This window comes from Canis aureus, chromosome 34 (genome assembly GCF_053574225.1).
Source record: "Canis aureus isolate CA01 chromosome 34, VMU_Caureus_v.1.0, whole genome shotgun sequence".
In the NCBI taxonomy this organism is placed as follows: domain Eukaryota; kingdom Metazoa; phylum Chordata; class Mammalia; order Carnivora; family Canidae; genus Canis; species Canis aureus.
Genome location: NC_135644.1, coordinates 5,056,916 through 5,077,947, shown reverse-complemented (window position 1 = coordinate 5,077,947; position 21,032 = coordinate 5,056,916). Strand labels below are relative to the sequence as shown.

Genomic DNA, 21,032 nt, shown 5'->3' with positions numbered 1-21,032 from the left:
TGGTGTTCAAGGTAGAGCCTGCTCCACCAGCCTGGGGTCAGTGGTGAAAGAGACGGAGGCGAGTTGCGGCTAACTCAGTATAGACGTGTAGTAGGTGGTAGAGATAAACCTTCATTGTCAGCCCATGACATGACTGGAATCATTTGTTTCCTATAGCATAACCCTTCCTGACCGACACCGTACCGGAGGCAGGACGTAACACTCAACTCAGGTTCCCCTTAAAGCCCGTGCTTGTGCTGCTCTTTTTTTCTTAAAGGAAATAAACCTGTCAGCATTAGAGTTATTCATCAGTGTTTTCTTATTGACCCTATACTTGTACATTTAGTTTTCTCTTGCTCAGTAATGGATGCTTTTAACTCTTGGATCTCTGTTATCTCATGCCTTTGTGACCTCATCCTATATTTACATTTTTCTGGGCTAACGAGTTATTAGCTTAGTCGTGTAGATATTAATGGCAAGTGTTAGTGGCAATTATCTCAACCATCTCTTAGTCACATTGTAACCATCTCTTAGTCACATTTTCTAAACATTGCCAGGGATCAGCTGATAAAATCCTAAATTATACACTTTATCAGTAATGTACAGATTAACTTTTTCCCACAGATCTATGTGTCTTATCATTGAAAGTGAACATGGAGTCTTGAGCATGTTTCTATTTAATGTGAATTGGTTATACATATTTAAAATAGTATGTTTGTTTTGATATCTTACAATAAGTTACTCATATAATTTATGAAACTTTTATTTAAAAATTACTATTAAGTGATTTTGATATGGAATTACACAGAAACATTTCAACCAAAAGCAAATTGTCTTTACTTTTTCTTCTTAAATGTTGAGTGCATCCTTACAGAGTTAAAAAAAAAAATTTGTGTTGTTGTTTTTTGAGTATAGTTGACATACAGTGTTAACTTCAGGTATACATCATAGCGTCCAACAGCTCTGTAGGTATGCCACGCTCCTCACACGTGTAGTCGCCATCTGTCCCCGTGCAGTGCTGTTACAGCCCCACAGATGCAGTCTCTATAACTGTGTCTCTTATTCCCAGGACTGACTTATTCCATAACTGGCAGCCCATAACTCCCATGTCCCTTCCCATTTTGCCCTTTCCCACCCACCTTCCTCCCCACTGGGGACCATCAGTTTGTACTCCTGTGTCTGATTCTACTTTTTGTTTGTTGATTCATCTGCTCTATTATTTAGACCGTACATGTAAGTGAAATCATATGGTGTTTGTTTTTCTCTGACTTCACTTAGCATAATACCCTTTAGGTCCATCTGTATTGTCACAAATGGCAGAGTTTCATCCCTTTTATGGCTAATCTTCCATTGTATATGGAAGATTTTTTTAACCTATCAATCTATCAGTGGACACTTGGGCTGCTTCCATATCTTGGCTATTATAAATAATGCTGCAATAACCAAAAAGGTGCATGTTATCTTTCAAATTAGTGTTTTTGGGTTTTTTTAGGTAAATACTCAGGGAAACTGTTGGATCCTATGGTATTTCTATTTTTAGTTTTTTGAGGAACAGCCCCGTACACTTTACATTCTCATCCACACGCACGAGGGTTCCTTTTTCTCCACACCCTTGCCAACATTTGTTATCTCTTGTCTTCTTGACTCGAGCTGTTCTGATAGATGTAAAGTGGTATCTCATAGTGGTTATGATTTGCCTTTCTCTGATGATTGGTGATGTGGAGCCATATTTTCATATGTCTAATGGCCATCTGTATGTCTTCTTTGGAAAAATATTCAGATCCTCTGCATTTTAAATCAGATTATGTATTTTTTCGGTGTTGGGTTGTATAAATATTTTATATATTTTGGATATTAACCCTTTATCAGATATACCATTTGTAACTATCTCCTCCAATTTAGCAGGTTGCTTATTTTGTTGATGGTTTTCTTTGCTATGCAAAACTTTTTGTTCTGATATAATCCCAGTAGTTTATTTTTGCTTTTGTTTCCCTTGCCTTAGGTGGTGTATCTAGAACAATGTTGCTGCAGCTAGTGTCAAAGAAATTACTGCCTATATTCTCTTCTTAGAGTTTACATCAGTCATTTTTTTTTTTTTTTTAGAACATCAGTCATTTTATAGATTATAATGCATAATGTATTGTTGGCTGGATATCATGTGGTATTCAGATCTGTTATTTTAGCAAATATGTATTTGTGTTTTAAATTGTTAAAAACTTTGACTAATGCTTTTCTAATAATATATTTTTCCAAGGTATATGACTTATTTAAGGACAAAGATTAAATTTAATCCCCATAGTCTTTACTATATTGTGTAGTTCTCTTATTTCATTCTTTCAGAATTTGAAGTAGCTGTCAGAACTGATTGACCCAGGTATTTATCCTGTGCTGCAGATAGTAGATGAACTTAAATTTCTAGCTCTCACTGTTTGTCTTCTTCATTTCTCTCATCCATACAAACTCTTGTCTGAGGTTTGGCTGCCAATTCCTTATGCCCCTTCTTCTCACAGCTTCATAGTGACAAGTGTCTTACAGGTCAGGGTTGGTCTTATTCAAGTAGGTGCCCAGAGGAGTTTTTTTTAAGATGTTCTTAGACAGTTGATACACAGTTGACCCTTGAACAACGCAAGGCTTAGGGATACTGACCCCTCACGCAATTGAAAATCCCACACGTAACTACTAATACCCTTCTGTTGACTAGAAGCTTTACAGTAACATAACAGTTGTTTAACACGTATTCCATATATATGTTATAGACTGTATTTATACAATACAGAAAACTTATTAAAATCATAAGGAAGACAAAAAACATTTACAGTACTATATCAAGAAAAATCCAAGCCCATGTTGTTCAAGGGTCAGCTATAATATGTTCCCTTTTTTATTAAAAAAAAAAAAAACTTATACAGAAAATGACAAAAGTAGTATATGAGTATCTTCTTCTAATCTCAACAAAATTTTAACTAAAATAAGCATGAATCTTAGTACATACTTCTAAGCTGTTTTGGTTTTATGTATTTTAGATGCTGCTGTTAATTCTGGAGAACTGTGGTTTGTGAACTTTTACTCCCCGGGATGTTCACACTGCCATGATTTAGCTCCCACGGTATGTATTTTTTACATCCTGATTTTTAAAGTTTTATTCTAATCTGTTGAGTGTTCTTTAAATATGTTAGGATTTTTTTCTATTAATAGTAATGATAACTATCAATTATCAAATACTTTGACACATGTATGGTTTTATTTGATAAAATTACTCTCCTTTTAAGAATGTACAGTTTGGGACAGTAGGGTGGCTCAGCGGTTGAGCGTCTGTCTTTGGGCTTGGGGCGTGATCCTGGGGTCCCGGGATTGAGGCCCACCCTCATCAGGCTCCCTGCATGGAGCCTATTTCTCCCTCTGTCTCTGTCTCTGCCTCTCATGAATAAATAAATTAAAAATCTTCAAAAAAAAAAAAAAAAAAAAAGAATGTACAGCTTGAAGAGTGTTAACGAAAAATTATCTTATCATGGAAATACTTGTTCTTTTTTTCCTCATAGTGGAGAGACTTTGCTAAAGAAGTGGATGGATTACTTCGAATTGGTGCCGTTAACTGTGGTGATGATAGAATGCTTTGCCGAATGAAAGGAGTCAACAGTTATCCCAGCCTCTTCATTTTTAGGTCTGGAATGGTAAGGGGTAAAGTCGGTGTTTTTTTCATTTGGAACTTTCTGACAAGGAAAATACTAGAGAAAACACAATACATGATATTGTAGAATGTTTTGATTTTTAAATCTGATTTTAGGTGCCATCTAACTAGGTCTAGGCATAATAAATATTTTGAATCATACTGTGAATGCTTTTTAAATGCCATTACTTTGACCTTTCTTTATTTCAAAATTAAATGTTTACCATCAGTTTCTGTCTTAACACAATTGAACCAGTGTGAATATTGTACTTTATAGTCACAAAATATTTTACGTTGTCTCACTGCGTATAAAGTTCTAATATCCCATTTTTTTTCTAGTTTTTTTTTCCAGTTTTAAGTGATAAAACAGAAACAGGAAAACTGGTGTTATTAAAATGTCTCTAATAGAATCTGTACAACCAAGATGCTTAGGATATTACTTGGAAATACACTATACTATTAAGAGATTAATCTCATTGTATTCAAAATAATGTACAGTTAAAAGTATTTGGTATTATTTTAATGAGTTTTTGAAAGAAATAATAGAAGATGTTTTTCATTTTATAAAAAAAATAGGCCGCAGTGAAATATCATGGTGACAGATCCAAGGAAAGTTTAGTGAGTTTCGCCATGCAGCATGTTAGAAGCACAGTGACAGAATTATGGACAGGTAATTTTATTGTCTTCATTTGTTTGATTTTCAAGGATACTTTGAAATTGGCGTTTTGTTGGGGTTTGTGTTTTTGTTTTTTTTTTAAATAACAGTTTTAGGGATCCCTGGGTGGCGCAGGGGTTTGGCGCCTGCCTTTGGCCCAGGGCGCGATCCTGGAGACCCGGGATCGAATCTCACGTCGGGCTCCCGGTGCATGGAGCCTGCTTCTCCCTCTGCCTGTGTCTCTGCCTCTCTCTCTTTCTCTCTCTGTGACTATCATAAATAAATAAACATTAAATAAATAAATAAATAAATAAATAAATAAATAAATAAATAAATAAATAAATAAATAAATAACAGTTTTAACATGTTGGTCATAATATTAAAATTTTTAAAGTTTCTTTTCCATGCTTTTTAGAAGGGAATTTTGTCATTTGTTCTGCAAAATAGTTGGTATTTAACAAATGAATCATGTTTGTTTAGGAACTAAAATAGTTAAGATGTGGGAAATAAAAAATGTGATGCTAGGTGGGATAGCAGCTTTTAAAGTGCAGCTAAATGTTTAGTTAACCAGGTGTTTTATTGCTTTCATAAATGTACTGTATCAGGCAGTGACTACCTCCCTATCCAGTTTAATTTTAAAGTTGAAAAACTCTTTCCTCTAACCTTAGACTTCTGATTCATCAAGTGGCTTTAGGTGGGTTAACTACTCTGTGATACCCATGAAATGATAGTACTCACATCTAGTAAGATACTCACATCATTCAGTGAGTACAACTCATGTCTCTGAAACTGTTACATGTTGGGGCTGCAATAATATGTAATCCCTGCTTCAAGGGCCTCATTATTTTAGCAAGGAAGGCATTAGTAAACCATTAATGCAATGTAGTAGTTATTATGATAGAGGCAATCTTAGAGAAACATGAAGAACATTAAAAAAAAAAAAAAAAAACAGATGGGAAAAAGAGGAAGAATTAAAAAATACTTCTTGAATGAAGTCAGACCAGTCTGTCATGAAAATGAGGAGGAAGCCTTCAGAGATCCCTGTGAACGTGGTAAACTGGCGGTACTTCACCCAGAGTCTAACGAAAAGACAGGTGGTTGGGTATTGTGATATGGGGAAAAACACAGCTAGCTACATGGATAGACAAAGCTCAGATCACATGGGCCTTCGTACGAATCTTAGTTACCGATTTCTTTCTTGATGAAATAATGAATTTAGATTTTATATGATGAAAACAATGGAAAGTCAGTGTAGGAATTCAGTGTGCTTCAAGAGGACTTTTATGAATTCCTGAATTCAAGTAATAGATAATCAGAAATTTGCTTTATTTTCTTCTTAGGAAATTTTGTTAACTCCATACAAACTGCTTTTGCTGCTGGTGTCGGCTGGTTGATCACTTTTTGTTCCAAAGGCGGAGGTAATTTTATTCATTATTTTGTTAATGATGAAGAAACCAAGTATTTAATTTTTTAGGTGACACTCTTTTTATTCTTTTTACCAGCTTTATTGAGATATAATTGTCATGTAACATTATATAACTTAAGGGCATACGACCTGTTGGTACACTTACATATTGCAAAATGATCCATCATAGCATTTGCTGACACCACCCTCCTGTCACATAAGTGCTGTTTCTCTTTCATGCTAAGAGCATTTAAAATCTACCATGCTATACATCACATTCCCAGAACGTGTTAATCTTATAACAGGAAGGTGATACCCTTTGACCAGCTGTCAGCATTAAGTATGCTACTATGATTGACTCAGTACCTCAAGCTACAGTTTTTATCTGATGACAATTTATTTAATGAATACTTCTATTTTTTATTAATTTACACGTATATTATAAAATTATTAGTTTGTTAAAGGTCATTTATGACTTTGTTTGGTGGACAAGGTTTTCAGCTTAATTATTATAAATTGTACCTTCAGATAGCCACAGATGTTTGCAAAAATTAGCGTTGACAGGTGTAACCCTCCCAAAATAATTTTTTGGTATTACAGACTTTGCCTCATTCTTAACATATCACAAATGTATACATATTTGCCTTATAAAATTATATACTTGAAGATGACAATGTTCCATTTCTAGGAACCTTTCCATCAGCAAATTAATCTGAAAATTCAATACTCTTGTGTGCCAAACCACAAATTATAAACTCTATTCAAACAATGAGATTAGTTAAAAATCAGCCCCAGGATTACTGAATGCCCAGTTCATTAACACATTATCATATGTTTAATCCCAAAGATGGGTCTTTAACCCAAAGGAACCCCATCAGCTTCCTGCTGCTTATTGAGAATAAATTGCCGTGAAGCCAAAATCAACCACTCACCCTATCCTGTAAGGCCCATCTTAGGAAGGTAGTGCCATCAAACAAACCCTTAATTTAGTCTATCATTGAGGGATTTTGCCTCCTTTTGGTCTAATGCACAGATTTCTATTCATTCCACACATTTAGAAAACTTTTTAAACTTTCTGGCATTCTTTTACTTTTCATCCCAGGTAGATTGATTTTACCTATCTTTATAGGTTCTGCAGTATTATAGTTCCCTCGCTTCTAAATCTGTCTTATTGTGTCCTAGCATTCTTATTTAAAAACTTTCATGAAAATGATGAAGTTATTTTAAGATTATATTTTAGGAAGGAAAACTCGCATATTCGTTCTGTGAGGCCAGCATTATTCTGATACCAAAATCAGAAGACACTACAAAAAAAAAAAAAAAGAAAAAGAGAGAGAGAGAGAGCTATAGGCCAATATCTCTGATGAACATAGATGAAAAATCCTCAACAAAATATTAGCAATCAAGTCCAATAATATACTAAAAAAAATTATTCAGTGTGATCAAGTGGGATTTATTCCTGGGATGCAAGGGTGGTTCAACATGAGCAAATCAGTCAGTGTGATACATCATACCAGCAAGAGAGAAGATAAAAACTGTATGATCATTTCAGTAGATGCAGGCTTTTGACACAGTACGACATCCATTCATGATACCTACTTCAACAAAGTAGGTTTGGAAGGAACATATTTCAGCATAATAAAGGCCATGTGCTAAGCTACAGCTAACATCATACTCCATGGTAACAAATTAAGGGCTTCCTTCCTTAGGTCAGGGCCAAGACAAGAATGTCCATTCTCACCACTTTTATTCAATATAGTACTGGAAGTTCTAGCCACAGCAGTCAGATAAGAAAAAGAAATAAAAGGCATCCAGATCAGTAAGAAAGAAGTAAAACTTTCACTATTTGCAGATGACATGATATTCAGTATCAAAAACTACTAGTACTGATAAATGAATTCAGTAAAGTAGGATACAAAATCGATATGCAGAAATCTGTTGCATTTCTATACCCTAATAATGAAGCAACAGAAAGAAATTAAGAAAATAATTCCATTTAGAATTGCACCAAGAATAATGAAGTACTTAAGAATAAACTTAGCCAAAGAGGTGAAAGTCCTGTATTCTAAAAACCATAAAACATTGTTGAAAGAAACTGAAGATGCTATAAGTGGAAAGACATTATTCCATACTCATTGGAAGAACAACTATTGTTAAAATCTCCATTCTATCCAAATCCATCTACAGATTTACTGCAATCCCTATCAAAATATCAACAGCATTTTTCAAAGAAATAGAACAAATAATCCTAAAATTTGTATGGAACCACAAAGACCCCAAGTAGCCAAAGCAATCTTGAAAAAGAACAAAACTGGAGGTATGACAATCCCAGATTTCAAGATAGTCTATAATGCTGTAGTAATCAAAACAGTGTGGTACTAGCATAAAAATAGACAAAAATAGATCAATAGAACATGATGGGGAGCCCAAAAACAAAGCCATGCTTATATGATCAATTAATCTACAATAATGGCAAGAATATGCAGAGGGGAAAAAGGCAGTTTCTTCTGCAAATAGTGTTAGGAAAACTGGACCACTTTCTTACACCATACACAAAAATAAAATGAAGTAAGGACCTAAAAATGAGACCTGAGACTATAAAAATCCTAGAAGAGAGCCCAGGTAGTAATTTCTCTGACATCAGCCACAGTAACATTTTTCTAGATATGTCTCCTGAGGCAAGGGAAACAAAAGCAAAAGCAAACTATTGGGACTACATCAAAATAAACGTGTTCTGCACAGCAAAGGAAACAAAACTAAAAGACGTATATATGGAATGGGAGAAGATATTTGCAAATGACATATCCAATAAAGGATTAGTATCCAAAACACATAAAGAACTTCTACAACTTAACACACACGCAAGAAAAACAAATAATCCCCCCAAAAATTTAAAAATTAAAAGAAAAATAATCCAATTTACATTTACAAATGGGGAGGAGATATGAACAGACGTTTTACCAAAGGAGACACACAGGTGGCCGACACATGAAAAAGATGATGAGTTATGTTGAGCATTTCACACCTGACACCTATCAGGATGGCTAAAATCAAAAACACAAGAAACAAGTGTGGGTGAGGATGTGGAGAAAAAGGAACCCTTGTGTGCTGTTGGTGGGAATGCAAACCTGTGCAGCCACTGTGACAATATGGAGGTTCCTCCAAAAGTTGAAAATAGAATTACCATATGATCCAGTAATTCCTCTACTGGGTAATTATGCCCAAAGAATATGAAAACACTAGTTTAAAAAGATATATTTTTATATCTTTTTATATCTTTATATCCTCCTGTGTTTATTGCAGCATTATTTATAATATCCAAATTATGGAAGCAGCCCAAGTGTCCATCAAGAGATGAATGGATAAAGAAGTGGCATATATGTACATAATGGAATGTTACTCAGCCATTTAAAAAGGAATGAAATCTTGCCATTGGCAACAACATAAATGGATCTAGAGAGTATAATCCTAAGTGAAATTCAGTCAGAGGGCAGCCCTGGTGGCTCAGCCATTTAGCGCCTGCCTTCAGCCCAGGGTGTTGTCCTAGAGACCCGGAGTTGAGTCCCACGTCGGGCTCCCTGCATGGAGCCTGCTTCTCCCTCTGCCTGTGTCTCTGCCTCTCTCTCTCTCTCTGTCTCTGTCTCTCTCTCTCTCTCTCTCTCTCTGTCTCTCTGTGTGTGTCTCTCATGAATAAATAAGTAAATAATCTTTAAAAAATAAAAATAAATAAATAAAGGCAGCCCCAGGTGGCTCAGCGGGTTAGCACTACCTTCAGCCCAGGGCGTGATCCTGAAGACCCAGGATCGAGTCCCACGTTGGGCTCCCTGCATGGAGCCTGCTTCTCCCTCTGCCTGTGTCTCTGCCTCTGTGTGTGTGTGTGTGTGTGTGTGTGTGTGTGTGTGCACCTCTCATGAATAAATAAATAAATATTTAAAAATAAAAGAATTCAATCAGAGAAAGACAATACCACATGATTTCACTCACATGTGGAATTTAAGAAATAGGAAAAAAGAGACATCAAGGAACAAACTCTTAAGTACAGAGAACAAACTAATGGTTACCAGGGGGGAGGTGGGTGGGGAATGGGTGAAATAAGTAATGGAGATTAAAGAGTACACTTACCATGATGAGCACTGTAATGTATAGAATTGCTGAATTCCTATATTGTACACCTGAAACTAACACTTAACTACTGGAATTAAAATTAAATAAGTAAAGGGACTGTTGTATTCTAAACTTAAAGATTCTTTATACATTTTTATCAAATAGAGCCATTGCATTTTATTTCTGCCAAAACCGTGAGATCTCCTGGTTAAATGAGATTGTTGGTAGGAGCAGAGATTTGAGAAGATCCCAAAGAGATTTCCTATAGCTAGAAACCTGGGAAGCTAAGGGGAGAGAATGGAAAAATGTGCGTGTGTGCATGTGTATGTGTGTGTGTGTGTGTGTGTGTATGTGTGTAGTAAGACTTGGGTCTCAGTATCTATCTACCTAGTAAATGAATGTGTCACTGTTTACCAGTGAAGTCCAGTCAGTTGCCTTGGAACTAACATGGTAATTTGGAGGGGGAAGGCAAAAGAAAGTACATACTTAATAAAGCTAAAATTATCTCATAATTTCTTTTTCCTCACTAGACTGTTTGACTTCACAGACACGACTCAGGCTGAGTGGCATGTTGGTAAGCATCAATTATTTTGTAAAACTCTATGGCCACGTTAAGAAAGATACTTAAAAATTGATTCTAAGTATATCTTTGTGGTTCTTAAACACTTAACTCACTTATTTGTAAATTTCGTTTTTGGATAAATGTGTTCATAGCTATAAAACTTTTCTTCCTAATTAGAAATTTGACATGTGATGTTTCCATTGTTATTCACTTCTAACTATCCTGTAATTTAATTATGAATTCTTCTTTAATCAAAGAGGTATATATTAGTGTTTGTGTCACCTCCAAACTTTATTTCTTACTGTTCTGTTTTGTTGTTATTTTGTTGTATATTTACCTCTCATCACACTATGGTTGGGGAATATAATCTGTATGTTGTTGATACTTTAACACTATCGGATCTCCCTTTGCAGCCTGGGAATTTATCAATTATGAAAATTGTGAAAAATCTATGTGTGCTCAAAAATATGTTGTGTGTGTCTGTCAGCTATAATTTTTATACCATAAGGCCAACTTTATTAATCATGTAATTCAAATCTGCATCATTTATTTTTTGAGTAAACTTTTAAAAAATGTTTTAAATTTACAGTAGAAAGTTGGGGTTTTTTAAATAAAGCTAAATCCCTTTAACTTTCTCTTTCACTTACATGTGACCTATTTCTTTCCATTGTAGGACGGTCTTGTTAATGTAGGATGGATGGACTGTGCCACCCAGGACAACCTTTGTAAAAGCTTGGATATTACAACAAGTACTACTGCCTATTTTCCTCCTGGAGCCACTTTAAATAACAAAGAGAAAAGCAGTGTTTTGGTATGAATTACTAATTTCTTTATGTATATGTGAACACACACATTCAGGCATAATATATCATTTTGTAAACGGTGAACAAGGAAACAAATCCATTTATAATAAGCAAGTATTTAGAATAGGTATTTAATTTAATAGTAAAGTCTATTATAAGTATTATTTTTACAGTGATATAGACCATTACATTTTATAACCCAGAAGTATGGGAAACATTCTTAGGTCATGTGAATTTTTAGTGGTCTGTATTTATATGTGTATTTTCTAATATTAAAATACAGATCATTGGTAGGTTTGGCTGGGACTCGGTATCTGTTTTTCTTTAAACCACCCAGTTAGATTCTGGTATAAACTCAGTTTGGATATCTACTGTATGGTTCACCTCCCTAATTTCATGAATGAGGAGACAGATTCAAGCTAGTTATCAAAGAGAATCTGTGGCTCTGTCATAATCTTTCTAAAATCCACTTCCACTGCTACCAGAGCTTTTATCACCTTGTAATATACACTAATATATTTGTATTTATATTTTTCTCCCACAGTATATTTTTAAGTTTGAATTTTTTTATTATAATACCTCAAATCCCTAGAGGAATATCTGGCACATAGTGGACACTCTACATTGTGCCAATGTATATTACATACTATGTGCTAGGGATTTAGATATACTTACACATAAATATATAAATCAACAACTGTAAGTTACAATCCACTGACTAAATGTGACATACTTAGAGGACAGCTGGTGGCTCAGTGGTTGAGCGTCTGCCTTCGGCTCAGGGCGTGATCCTGGGATCCAGGATCAAGCCCTGCGTCAGGCTCCTTGCAGGGAGCCTGCTTCTCCCTCTACCTGTGTCTCTGCCTCTCTCTCTCTCTCTCTCTGTCTCTCATGAATAAATAAATAAAATCTTTAAAAATATAATGATAATAAATAAATGAATAAATGTGACATATTCCATTACCTAATTTAATCAGTCCTCTTTTGATGTTTAAGTTACGTACTTTTTCATGAGTATAAGAAGTGTTGTAATGAACAATGGTTGTTCATCTTTGTGCACTTCTTTAGTTACCTGTTTAGATGAAATAGCCTTGGCAATTTTCATTTCAATTTGTTTTGCCAGGTTGCACTTAAAGAAAATTTTATATTGTGCCACAGTTCATAAGCATGCCCATTCATTCCCTTAATATAGATTCTTGCCTTCGGTGCTACAATCTCCTATTTTAATAGATCTTTCTGCTTTTTGATATAAAACTGCAAACTCAGGAGAACTTAGGAAAGACATAAATGAGTGATACCGGAAATGTAATAACAGGGAGTGATGAATTAAGTAGTCCTTGTCACTCCTCAAAACATTCAAGTTTTTAGGAAAGTAAAACATCTGTTGCCTCAAACTGAATTGGGTGTGCAAAGGTATGGTCAAACATAAACATCTTGGTTATCCCTCAAAGTCAGTTCTATTTTCACTGTTGGCAAATCTCGCCTTGTTTATTCCAGTGGCAGTGTTTTCTGCTTAATGGTTTGTTTTGTTGGCATGTGAGTTCCATTTATTCCTATGCCATAGGTAGTTTATGTCTTCCTTAACACTGTCTTTCCCAGGTAAATTCCAATTATAATACTTGACACCCAGCTAAGAACGCCCTTCTCTTCCCTCTTTCCTAGTCCGTATATTCAGCAAACATTTATTTACCAGGCCCTGACTGTGGACAAAATTGTACTGGGTAATTGGGGAGAAAAACAGATAAGATTCACTTATTTAATAAATGGTCCACACAGTATAGTGAATCATTACATACAGCATGGCCTCCTTGTTTGGGGATGTATTATTTATAACAGCGTTTTACACCACTCATATCCTAGTGTAATTCTAAAACCCCATATACTGTCAAAGGTAATTTTGTGGTTATCTGCCATTTAAAAGTACCCAGTGTTTCTGTTTGCATTCCATCAGTAATGAAAAAAAATTCAATCTGTAATAAACTGGTTTAGTGTGTAGTGATTGTAATATAGTGGAGTTATAATTGTGAAAACTCTGTCTCCCCAAACTCATATTGGGAAATAATCCCAAAAATAAGCATGTAACTTTGCATTAGATAATAAAGAAAATTCTGGGTGCTATAATTAGGTTATTTTGAGGCACAGTTATTGTCCCAACTGATGTGTATGTTCTATAGTTGAGAAATGTACACCACATTACACCTTTAAAAATGATTTGCATGTACATTTTATAGGGGATATGTTCTGTGTATAATGAATAAGTAACTTAGGGAGGGAGGGAGGAAGAAATTCAGAGGCTAGACCATATCCCTTGTAAGCGTAACTACCAAGTTTTACTCTGTGACAGGTTTATAATGAGGTTGTAGTGTATTAGCCACATATTCATATAAGCTGCTATATGAGTATTTTTAGTAAAATCTTTCTAATAAAAGTGATGGATGTCAATGACCTGGAGTACTGTGGCCTAAGATTTAAGAAAAAAAAAAAAAAAAAAAAAAAAGGAAAACAAGTTTTAAGAGAAGAAACTTAGGGAAAACAGTTCTCTATTCTAATGTTGTACCCATTGTTCTTTCCATATGGTTATTCTCATGCTGGGCACAGGGAAGCTCTGAATACCATGAACTGTCATGACAAAACTACAAGTTTTTTTTTTTTTTTTTTTTTAATTTTTTATTTATTTATGATAGTCACAGAGAAAGAGAGAGAGAGAGAGAGAGGCAGAGATACAGGCAGAGGGAGAAGCAGGCTCCATGCACTGGGAGCCCGACGTGGGATTCGATCCCGGGTCTCCAGGATCGCGCCCTGGGCCAAAGGCAGGCGCCAAACCGCTGTACCACCCAGGGATCCCCCAAAACTACAAGTTTTTAATGGAGTTTCAGGTCTTCCAGGTGTAGTACTTGGAAGCTCAGGCACAGGTGGTTCATAAGTAAGCTTTTGGTCAGCCCCCAAATACATATTCCTGATGTGCCCGTTACTTCATCGTTGTCGTAACGGCTGCTTTCTTTGAGATTTACGAGCAGGGAGAGTGTGAGAAAAATAGGAGGATAAAATGTGGACAGAAAGAAAGGAAATTTGTTAGGAAGGAAGTGTGCCTTTTGCACTTGTTTTGTGTTTTAAACCTTTTAAGATAAGGCCTTTATCAGGATGCTTTACTCTGCCAAACTCCTAGGTGGTTAGGTTTTTGGACTTTATTTCAGAAAATCCCTACAGTAAAGAATATTTCAACTTTCCAGGTATAAATTTTTAATTCCTATTATTGTTTGGGTGTGCAGTGTCTTGGATCACCAAAGATTCCAGTGTTTTAATTACCAAGTCTTTAAAAAATTTGTAAAGTGTTGGCATTCTGCAGAACATGATGAGCATTAAAATTAATCTGAACATAATACAGTTTTTTTTCCTCGATAATTCAGAGGTTATTCCAGGTTATTGTGAGGATTATTATAGAACGCACACCACAATTAAGAGAAAATTCCACATAATGGAATTTTACATCGACATCAGTATTTTTAAGAAACAGATCAGTTACACAGGTTTTTATTAGTTGCCCAAATACCATATACTTTAAAAAATACCTTTAGAATAAATAGCTTAAAAACCGTTTTTAACTTTTGTGATTTTTTTAATTAAGAGTTCTATGGAGAAAAGACACTAAAATAAATGGATGTTAATTCAAAAGATTACAATATGATTCTCTTATTTTAGTTCCTTAACTCATTGGATGCTAAAGAAATATATTTGGAAATAATGCATAATCTTCCAGACTTTGAACTACTTTCGGCAAACACACTAGAGGTAATATTTCCGTTAATAATAATAAATGGTAGTAAATGTTGGTAACATCTCAAGTCTTAACATTTTAAAATCAGCATTTGTTTATTCATCACTAGAGCGGAAGTAGCAGTTTCAAAGGATAGTATATATGTATATGTGTGTATGTGTGTATGTACACGTGTATCAGCTACTCTGAGGTGCAACTTCAGGGTCGGTCTGGAGTTGAGGATGACATAACCAGTCCTGAATGGAGGGCTCAGGGAGAGTGTCAGAAAAGCCAAGATTTTGGTCACAGAGCAGCTTTGGATCTGATTTAGAATTTTAAGTTCTTGCTTACAGAACTATTTATATTGTTCACTGAGAATTAAATACAAGCAGCTCTAGAAAGACTGAGTTAGTAGTAAAATCTTTTTTTTTCCTGCTTCGTGATCCCAGAGCTAAGTCTGTTTGCCTACCAGACTCTGCTAAGCCTGAAAAGGCTTACTTCCTTACTTCCGACTTTTTAGCTATATATTGTTAAAACCATATATTGTTTTGGCACAGTTGTCTGCTTTAAGATTTTATAATTTAGTGATTTTTATCTTTTAATCTAGGATTGATTTACATAGCAGCATTCCAAAGAAATACAAAATAGAAGCATGAATGGGTCTGAATTTTAGACAGTATTTCAAAGTAATGGGTATGACGGCTAAAATTAACTTTAAGTCAAAGAAATAAAAAATAGAACCCTTAGACTTTCTTGACTCTGACGTTATTTTATTATTCTTCCCTTTTTATCACTTCTAAGGATCGGTTGGCTCATCATCGGTGGCTCTTATTTTTTAATTTTGGAAAACATGAAAATTCAAATGATCCTGAGCTGAAGAAACTAAAAACTCTACTTAAAAATGAACATATTCAAGTAAGAAAAATGCATTCTCCCAAGCCTCCTGCTGGTGTGCTTTCTTACCAATTCAATACATAAAATCATATTTTAAGTAACATAAAAATGTTTATTTGAAACTAGGTTAAGAAACCACAAAGTGCCTTTGTCCTTCTGTTGTGATTTTGTTTTTCTATTAAAAATCCACAGTGATACCTGAAAGCAATTAGCTTTCATTGCTCTTGAGTAGCTGGTGTATCTACCTCTATCAGACAATTTTTCTGGAATGCATACTGTAGAAGAATATCGTTCCCTTTTTTAAGTTATTTTTTATGTAATAAATTTGAACTCATAGTTTAAAAATTAGGATATATAAATGAGGACAAAAATGAATTATTTAAAAATCACCCATATTCTCACGACTGTTAATAGCCCTACTATAAACTTACTGTGTAACTTTTCACACTTTTTCTGCATATGTTTTAGTATGTGGACATAAGTGTATGTGTGTACACATGCATATTGTAATGGCCATCACATTAGATGTATTTGTAACTGTGTATATGAACTTTTTTAATAAAAACGGATTTCACTATAGGGGTGCCTGGGTGGCGCAGTTAAGCATCTGACTCTTGGTTTCAGCCCAGGTCGTGATCCTCAGGGTCGTGAGATCAATCCCCACGTCCAGCTCTGCACATAGCATGACGTCTGTTGGAGTTTCTCTTGCCCTCTCCCTCCGCCCCTCCCCCTGTTCTCATTCTCTCTCTCTCTCCCTAAAATAAACCTATAAAAACAAAACCCAAACAAAAAATGGATTCACTATACAGTAGTCCTTTCTTTTCTGCAGGGGATATGTTCTGAAGCCTCCAGTGGATGCCTGAAACCACAGATAGTACCAAATCCTATGTATACTATGTTTTTTCCTGTGCGCCTGTATCCATAATAAAGTTTAATTCATAAATCGGGCACAAAAAAAGATTAACAATAATAATAAAATGGACAGCTGTAATAATATACTATCATGAAAGTTATGTATGGTATCTCTCCAAGTATCTTACTATATTGTAATTCACCCTTGAGAATTGATAGGAGAATCAGATGCTTAACTGACTGCGCCATCGAGGCACCGCCATAGTGAGGCCCGTTTTTATTTAAAAAGTTCACATATGCAGTTACAGGTAAAATGCCTTCGTGCTGAGAAGAAGTGAGGTGAATGACACAGGCATTGTGGCGTGGTGTTAAGCTACTACCGACCTGACAGTGTGAGAGAAGGAGAATCCTATACCTCTGGCTGGAGTACAGTTTGACCAGTTGGGAACTGAAACTGTGGAAAGCGAAACCACTGATAAGGGGGGAGTTGCCGTATTCTCTTCTGTAAAATTTTTCACTTGACAGTATCCTATGTTTTTTTTACATGATGTAGATATATGTGTATATATATACGTGTATACATTTGTATGTGTATATATAACATGTATATGTGTGTGTGTGTGTATGGGCCTGTGTGCATGTGTAGGTATGTGTATATCAAGTGTACTTCCTGGTCTTTAGAGATGATAAATATATACACGTGTATATAAATATATCAAACACATTATTAAACACAGGATATAGATATTTTTCATCATAGGGATGTCATCATCTCTAAAGTCTACGTAGTATTTCACTATATGGTAGTTACACCATAGTTGTTTAGTAAATTCTCTTTTACTAACATTGTCTCCATTATTTTTTATATCAAAACTATATACTGCAAAAATTCAGTATGAAGAATTTTTTTAACCAAGATTATGTTTTTCCTTAAATTGTCCTCATTACCAGTGTTCTCCAGAATATATTCTTACAATGTCAGTAACCATTTCTCCACGTCTGTGCCAACCATGATAGTGTTATTTTTTTAATCACCATTCTGATAGGCTGAAAGTGATATGTTAATAATTATCATTTTCATTTGCTTCCTAATGGGGTTGAAAAAGTTTTTTGTGATTATTATCAAATAATCATTCTTCTCCATTTTCTCTCTGCCTCTGGCCCATAGTCTTTCTTCTGAAAGGATGTTTATCTTTTATTTCTTAGTGGGTCCTTTGAAATCTTCAGATATTTTTTCATGGTTTATCATTTCCCTCTTAGCATTTTTTAGGCTGTTTTCCTTTACACCGTATGAAACTGTCAGCCTTTGCTTTATTATTTCTGCTTCTGGAGTCTGAAAAAGTTTTCTCTCTCCCCCCACTCCAAGGTTATACAGATATCCTCTATATATTTAGGAGAGTGGATTTCTTAAACAACTGACTATTTTCCAGAAGGTTTTCTATAAGGTTTTTGAACACTGTAGGATGCTTTTTTTTTTTTTTCCTTAACTAAATTGAATTTCATTGTTAAATGTAAATTAATTATTTCTGGGGATCCCTGGGTGGCTCAGCGGTTTGGCGCCTGCCTTTGGCCCAGGGCGTGATCCTGGAGTCCCCGGGATCAAGTCCCGCGTCAGGCTCCAGGCATGGAGCCTGCTTCTCCCTCTGCCTGTGTCTCTGCCTCTCTCTCTCTCTCTCTCTATCATAAATAAATAAATAAAATCTTTAAAAAATAAAAATAAATAAATAAAATACATTAATTATTTCTATCTTTTATTTTCATGGCCAGTTAGCTTCTATTTAGAAACTGTTGTTAGAGCAATGTTATTTCTTTATGAATATTTTAAAAATGAGTGCATATGATTTTGTTTTCATCAAATTAAATTTTCTACTTTAGGTTGGCAGGTTTGACTGTTCCTCTGCACCAGATGTCTGCAGTAATCTGTATGTATTTCAGCCATGTCTAGCAGTATTTAAAGGACAAGGGACCAAAGAATATGAAATTCATCATGGTAAGAAGAGAAGAAATTTTTTTAAATTGTATTTATCTTCAAATAGTAATTTTTTAATTGTAGTTTTTACTTTGGTTTTTTAAAGTATTCTTTAATTTGCATGAGGTTGACACACTGTTTTATTAGTTTCAGGTGTTCAACAGTGATTCATTGTGTACATTATGTGCATTATGCTTTGCTCACCACAGGTGTGGTTACCATCTGTCACCACGTGGTGCTGTTAACATTACTAGTGACTCTGTTCCGATGCTGTACTTTCTTCTCCATGACTTATTCGTTCCATAGCTCAAAGCCTATAACTCCCATGCCATTTCACCCATTTTGCCCATCTGCTCATCCCTCTCTCCTTCGGTAACCACCAACTTCTCTGTATCTATGAGTCTGTTTCTACTTGTTTTGTTTTTTGAGATTCCACATATAAGTGAAATCCTATCTTCTCAGACTTATTTCAGTTAGCATCATATATTCTAGGTTCATCCATATGGTCACAAATGACAAGATCTTCAACTTTTTCATGACTGAGTAATAATACTCCATTTGTGTGTATTTCTGTGTACATACACACATCTTTATCTATCAGACACTTGTATTGCTTCCATATCTTGGCTATTACAAATAATGCTACAATAAACATAGGGGTGCATATATCTTTTCAAATTAGTGTTTCTGATTTCTTTGAAGGTAAATAATGGCTTTTTTTATTTTAGGGGGAACCTGTCTACTGTTTTCCACAGTGGCTGCACCAATTTATATTTCCCTCAGCACACAAGGGTTCTTTTTCTCTATATCCATGCCAGCTCTGCCCATTTTGTCTTTGTGGTATTAGGTGTTCCGACAGGTGTAAGGTGATATCTCATTGTGGGTTTGACCTGCTTTTCCCTGATGATACTGGATTTACTTGAGGGGTGCCTTGGTGACTCAGTCATTTAAGTGTGCAAGTCTTAATTTTGATTCAGGTCGTGATCTCGGGGTCACGAGATCCAGCCCTGGGTCAGACTCCATGCAACTTAAGATTCTCTCTTCTTCTCGGGACGTGTAGGCATCTCAGTTGGTTGGGCACCCGACTCTTGGTTAGCTTGGGTCATGAACTCATGGGTTGTGAGATCGAATCCCTTATTAGGCTCCGTGCTCAACAGGGAGTCTGCTTGAAGAGTCTCTCCCTCTACTTCTCCCCAACTTGCTCAGGATATTCTCTCTCTATATATATAAAATAAATCTAAAAAAAAGATTCCTTCTGCCTCTCACCACCCCCACTTGCACACACTCTATCCCTATATATAAAGTTTAAAAAAAAAATCATTTGAAAATAGCCTCTCCCTTTCAGTAGGTTGCCTTTTCTTTTTGTTGACTATTTCCTTCACTGTGCAAAGGCATTTTATTTTGGTGAAGTCCTGATAGTTTACTTTTGCTTTTATTTCCCTTGCCTAGACAAATCTAGAAAAATTATTGCTAAGGCCAATGTCAGAGATTACTGCCTATGTTTTCTAACAGTACTTCTTTGGTTTCAGGTTTCACATTTAGGTCTTTGATCCATTTGAGTTTGTTTTTGTAAACCTGTAAGGAAGTGGTTGAATTTCATTCTTTTGCAGGTAGCTGTCGAGTTTTCCCAGCACCATTCACTGAGGAGACTCCTTTTTCCCCATTGTATGATCTTGCCTCCTTTGTCAAAGATTAATTTTCTTTAGGATTTTATTTATGTATTTATTTGAGAGAGAGCGCTAGAAAGCACAAGCAGGGAGAGCAACAGAGGGAGGGGGGAAAGTGGGCTCCCTGCTGAGCCAAAGGCAGGTGCTTAACCTACTGAGCCACCCAGGCAGGCACTGATTAATGTCAAAGATTAATTGGCCATATAAGCATGAGTTTATTTCTGGGCTCTGTATTCTGTTCCATTGACCTAGTGTCTGTTTTTGTGCCAGTACCATACTGTCTTTACTATAGCTTTGTAATTTATCTTGAAATCAGGGTGCATGATACCTCTAGCTTTGTTCTTTTTTTTTCAAGATTGCTTTGGCTTTTGGGGGTATTTTGTGGGTTTATTTTTTACCTTGTTTTATATGAATATATACTTCCTGTAAATAATTTTGCTTTTATTAGTAAATAGGTTTCTTTTGGAGAAGGATATTTTGAATTTAGTTCTTTTATTCTCTTTTAAATAATTCACTTTTTTCTGCTCACTGTTTTGATTAATGTTTCAGCAAGAATGCTGGTGACAAAACAGGTTAGTGCAGAATTTAAGGATGGTCTTAAGAAATGTAAGCAATACCTATAGTTTCCATTTCTATGTGCCCATGGTTGAGTAGCATCTCAACCATGGGCATTTTCCAGATTTTCCTTCTACTAAGACTATTAGATATTTCAATGGTTACT

The 21,032-nt window shown here is 35.3% G+C and overlaps 1 protein-coding gene across 3 annotated transcripts in view; it reads left to right on the top strand.

Moving 5' to 3' along the window:
• Positions 1-21,032, top strand: part of DNAJC10 (DnaJ heat shock protein family (Hsp40) member C10) — a 77,965-nt gene that overhangs the window by 30,544 nt on the left and 26,389 nt on the right. For all 3 annotated transcript variants that reach the window (XM_077883048.1, XM_077883047.1, XM_077883049.1), the window contains 9 exons: positions 3,003-3,085; positions 3,519-3,650; positions 4,223-4,316; positions 5,642-5,719; positions 10,341-10,384; positions 11,046-11,183; positions 14,875-14,964; positions 15,731-15,844; positions 18,551-18,665. In XM_077883048.1, the coding sequence (XP_077739174.1) occupies positions 3,003-3,085; positions 3,519-3,650; positions 4,223-4,316; positions 5,642-5,719; positions 10,341-10,384; positions 11,046-11,183; positions 14,875-14,964; positions 15,731-15,844; positions 18,551-18,665 (888 nt within the window). The remainder of the gene's footprint in view (positions 1-3,002; positions 3,086-3,518; positions 3,651-4,222; positions 4,317-5,641; positions 5,720-10,340; positions 10,385-11,045; positions 11,184-14,874; positions 14,965-15,730; positions 15,845-18,550; positions 18,666-21,032) is intronic.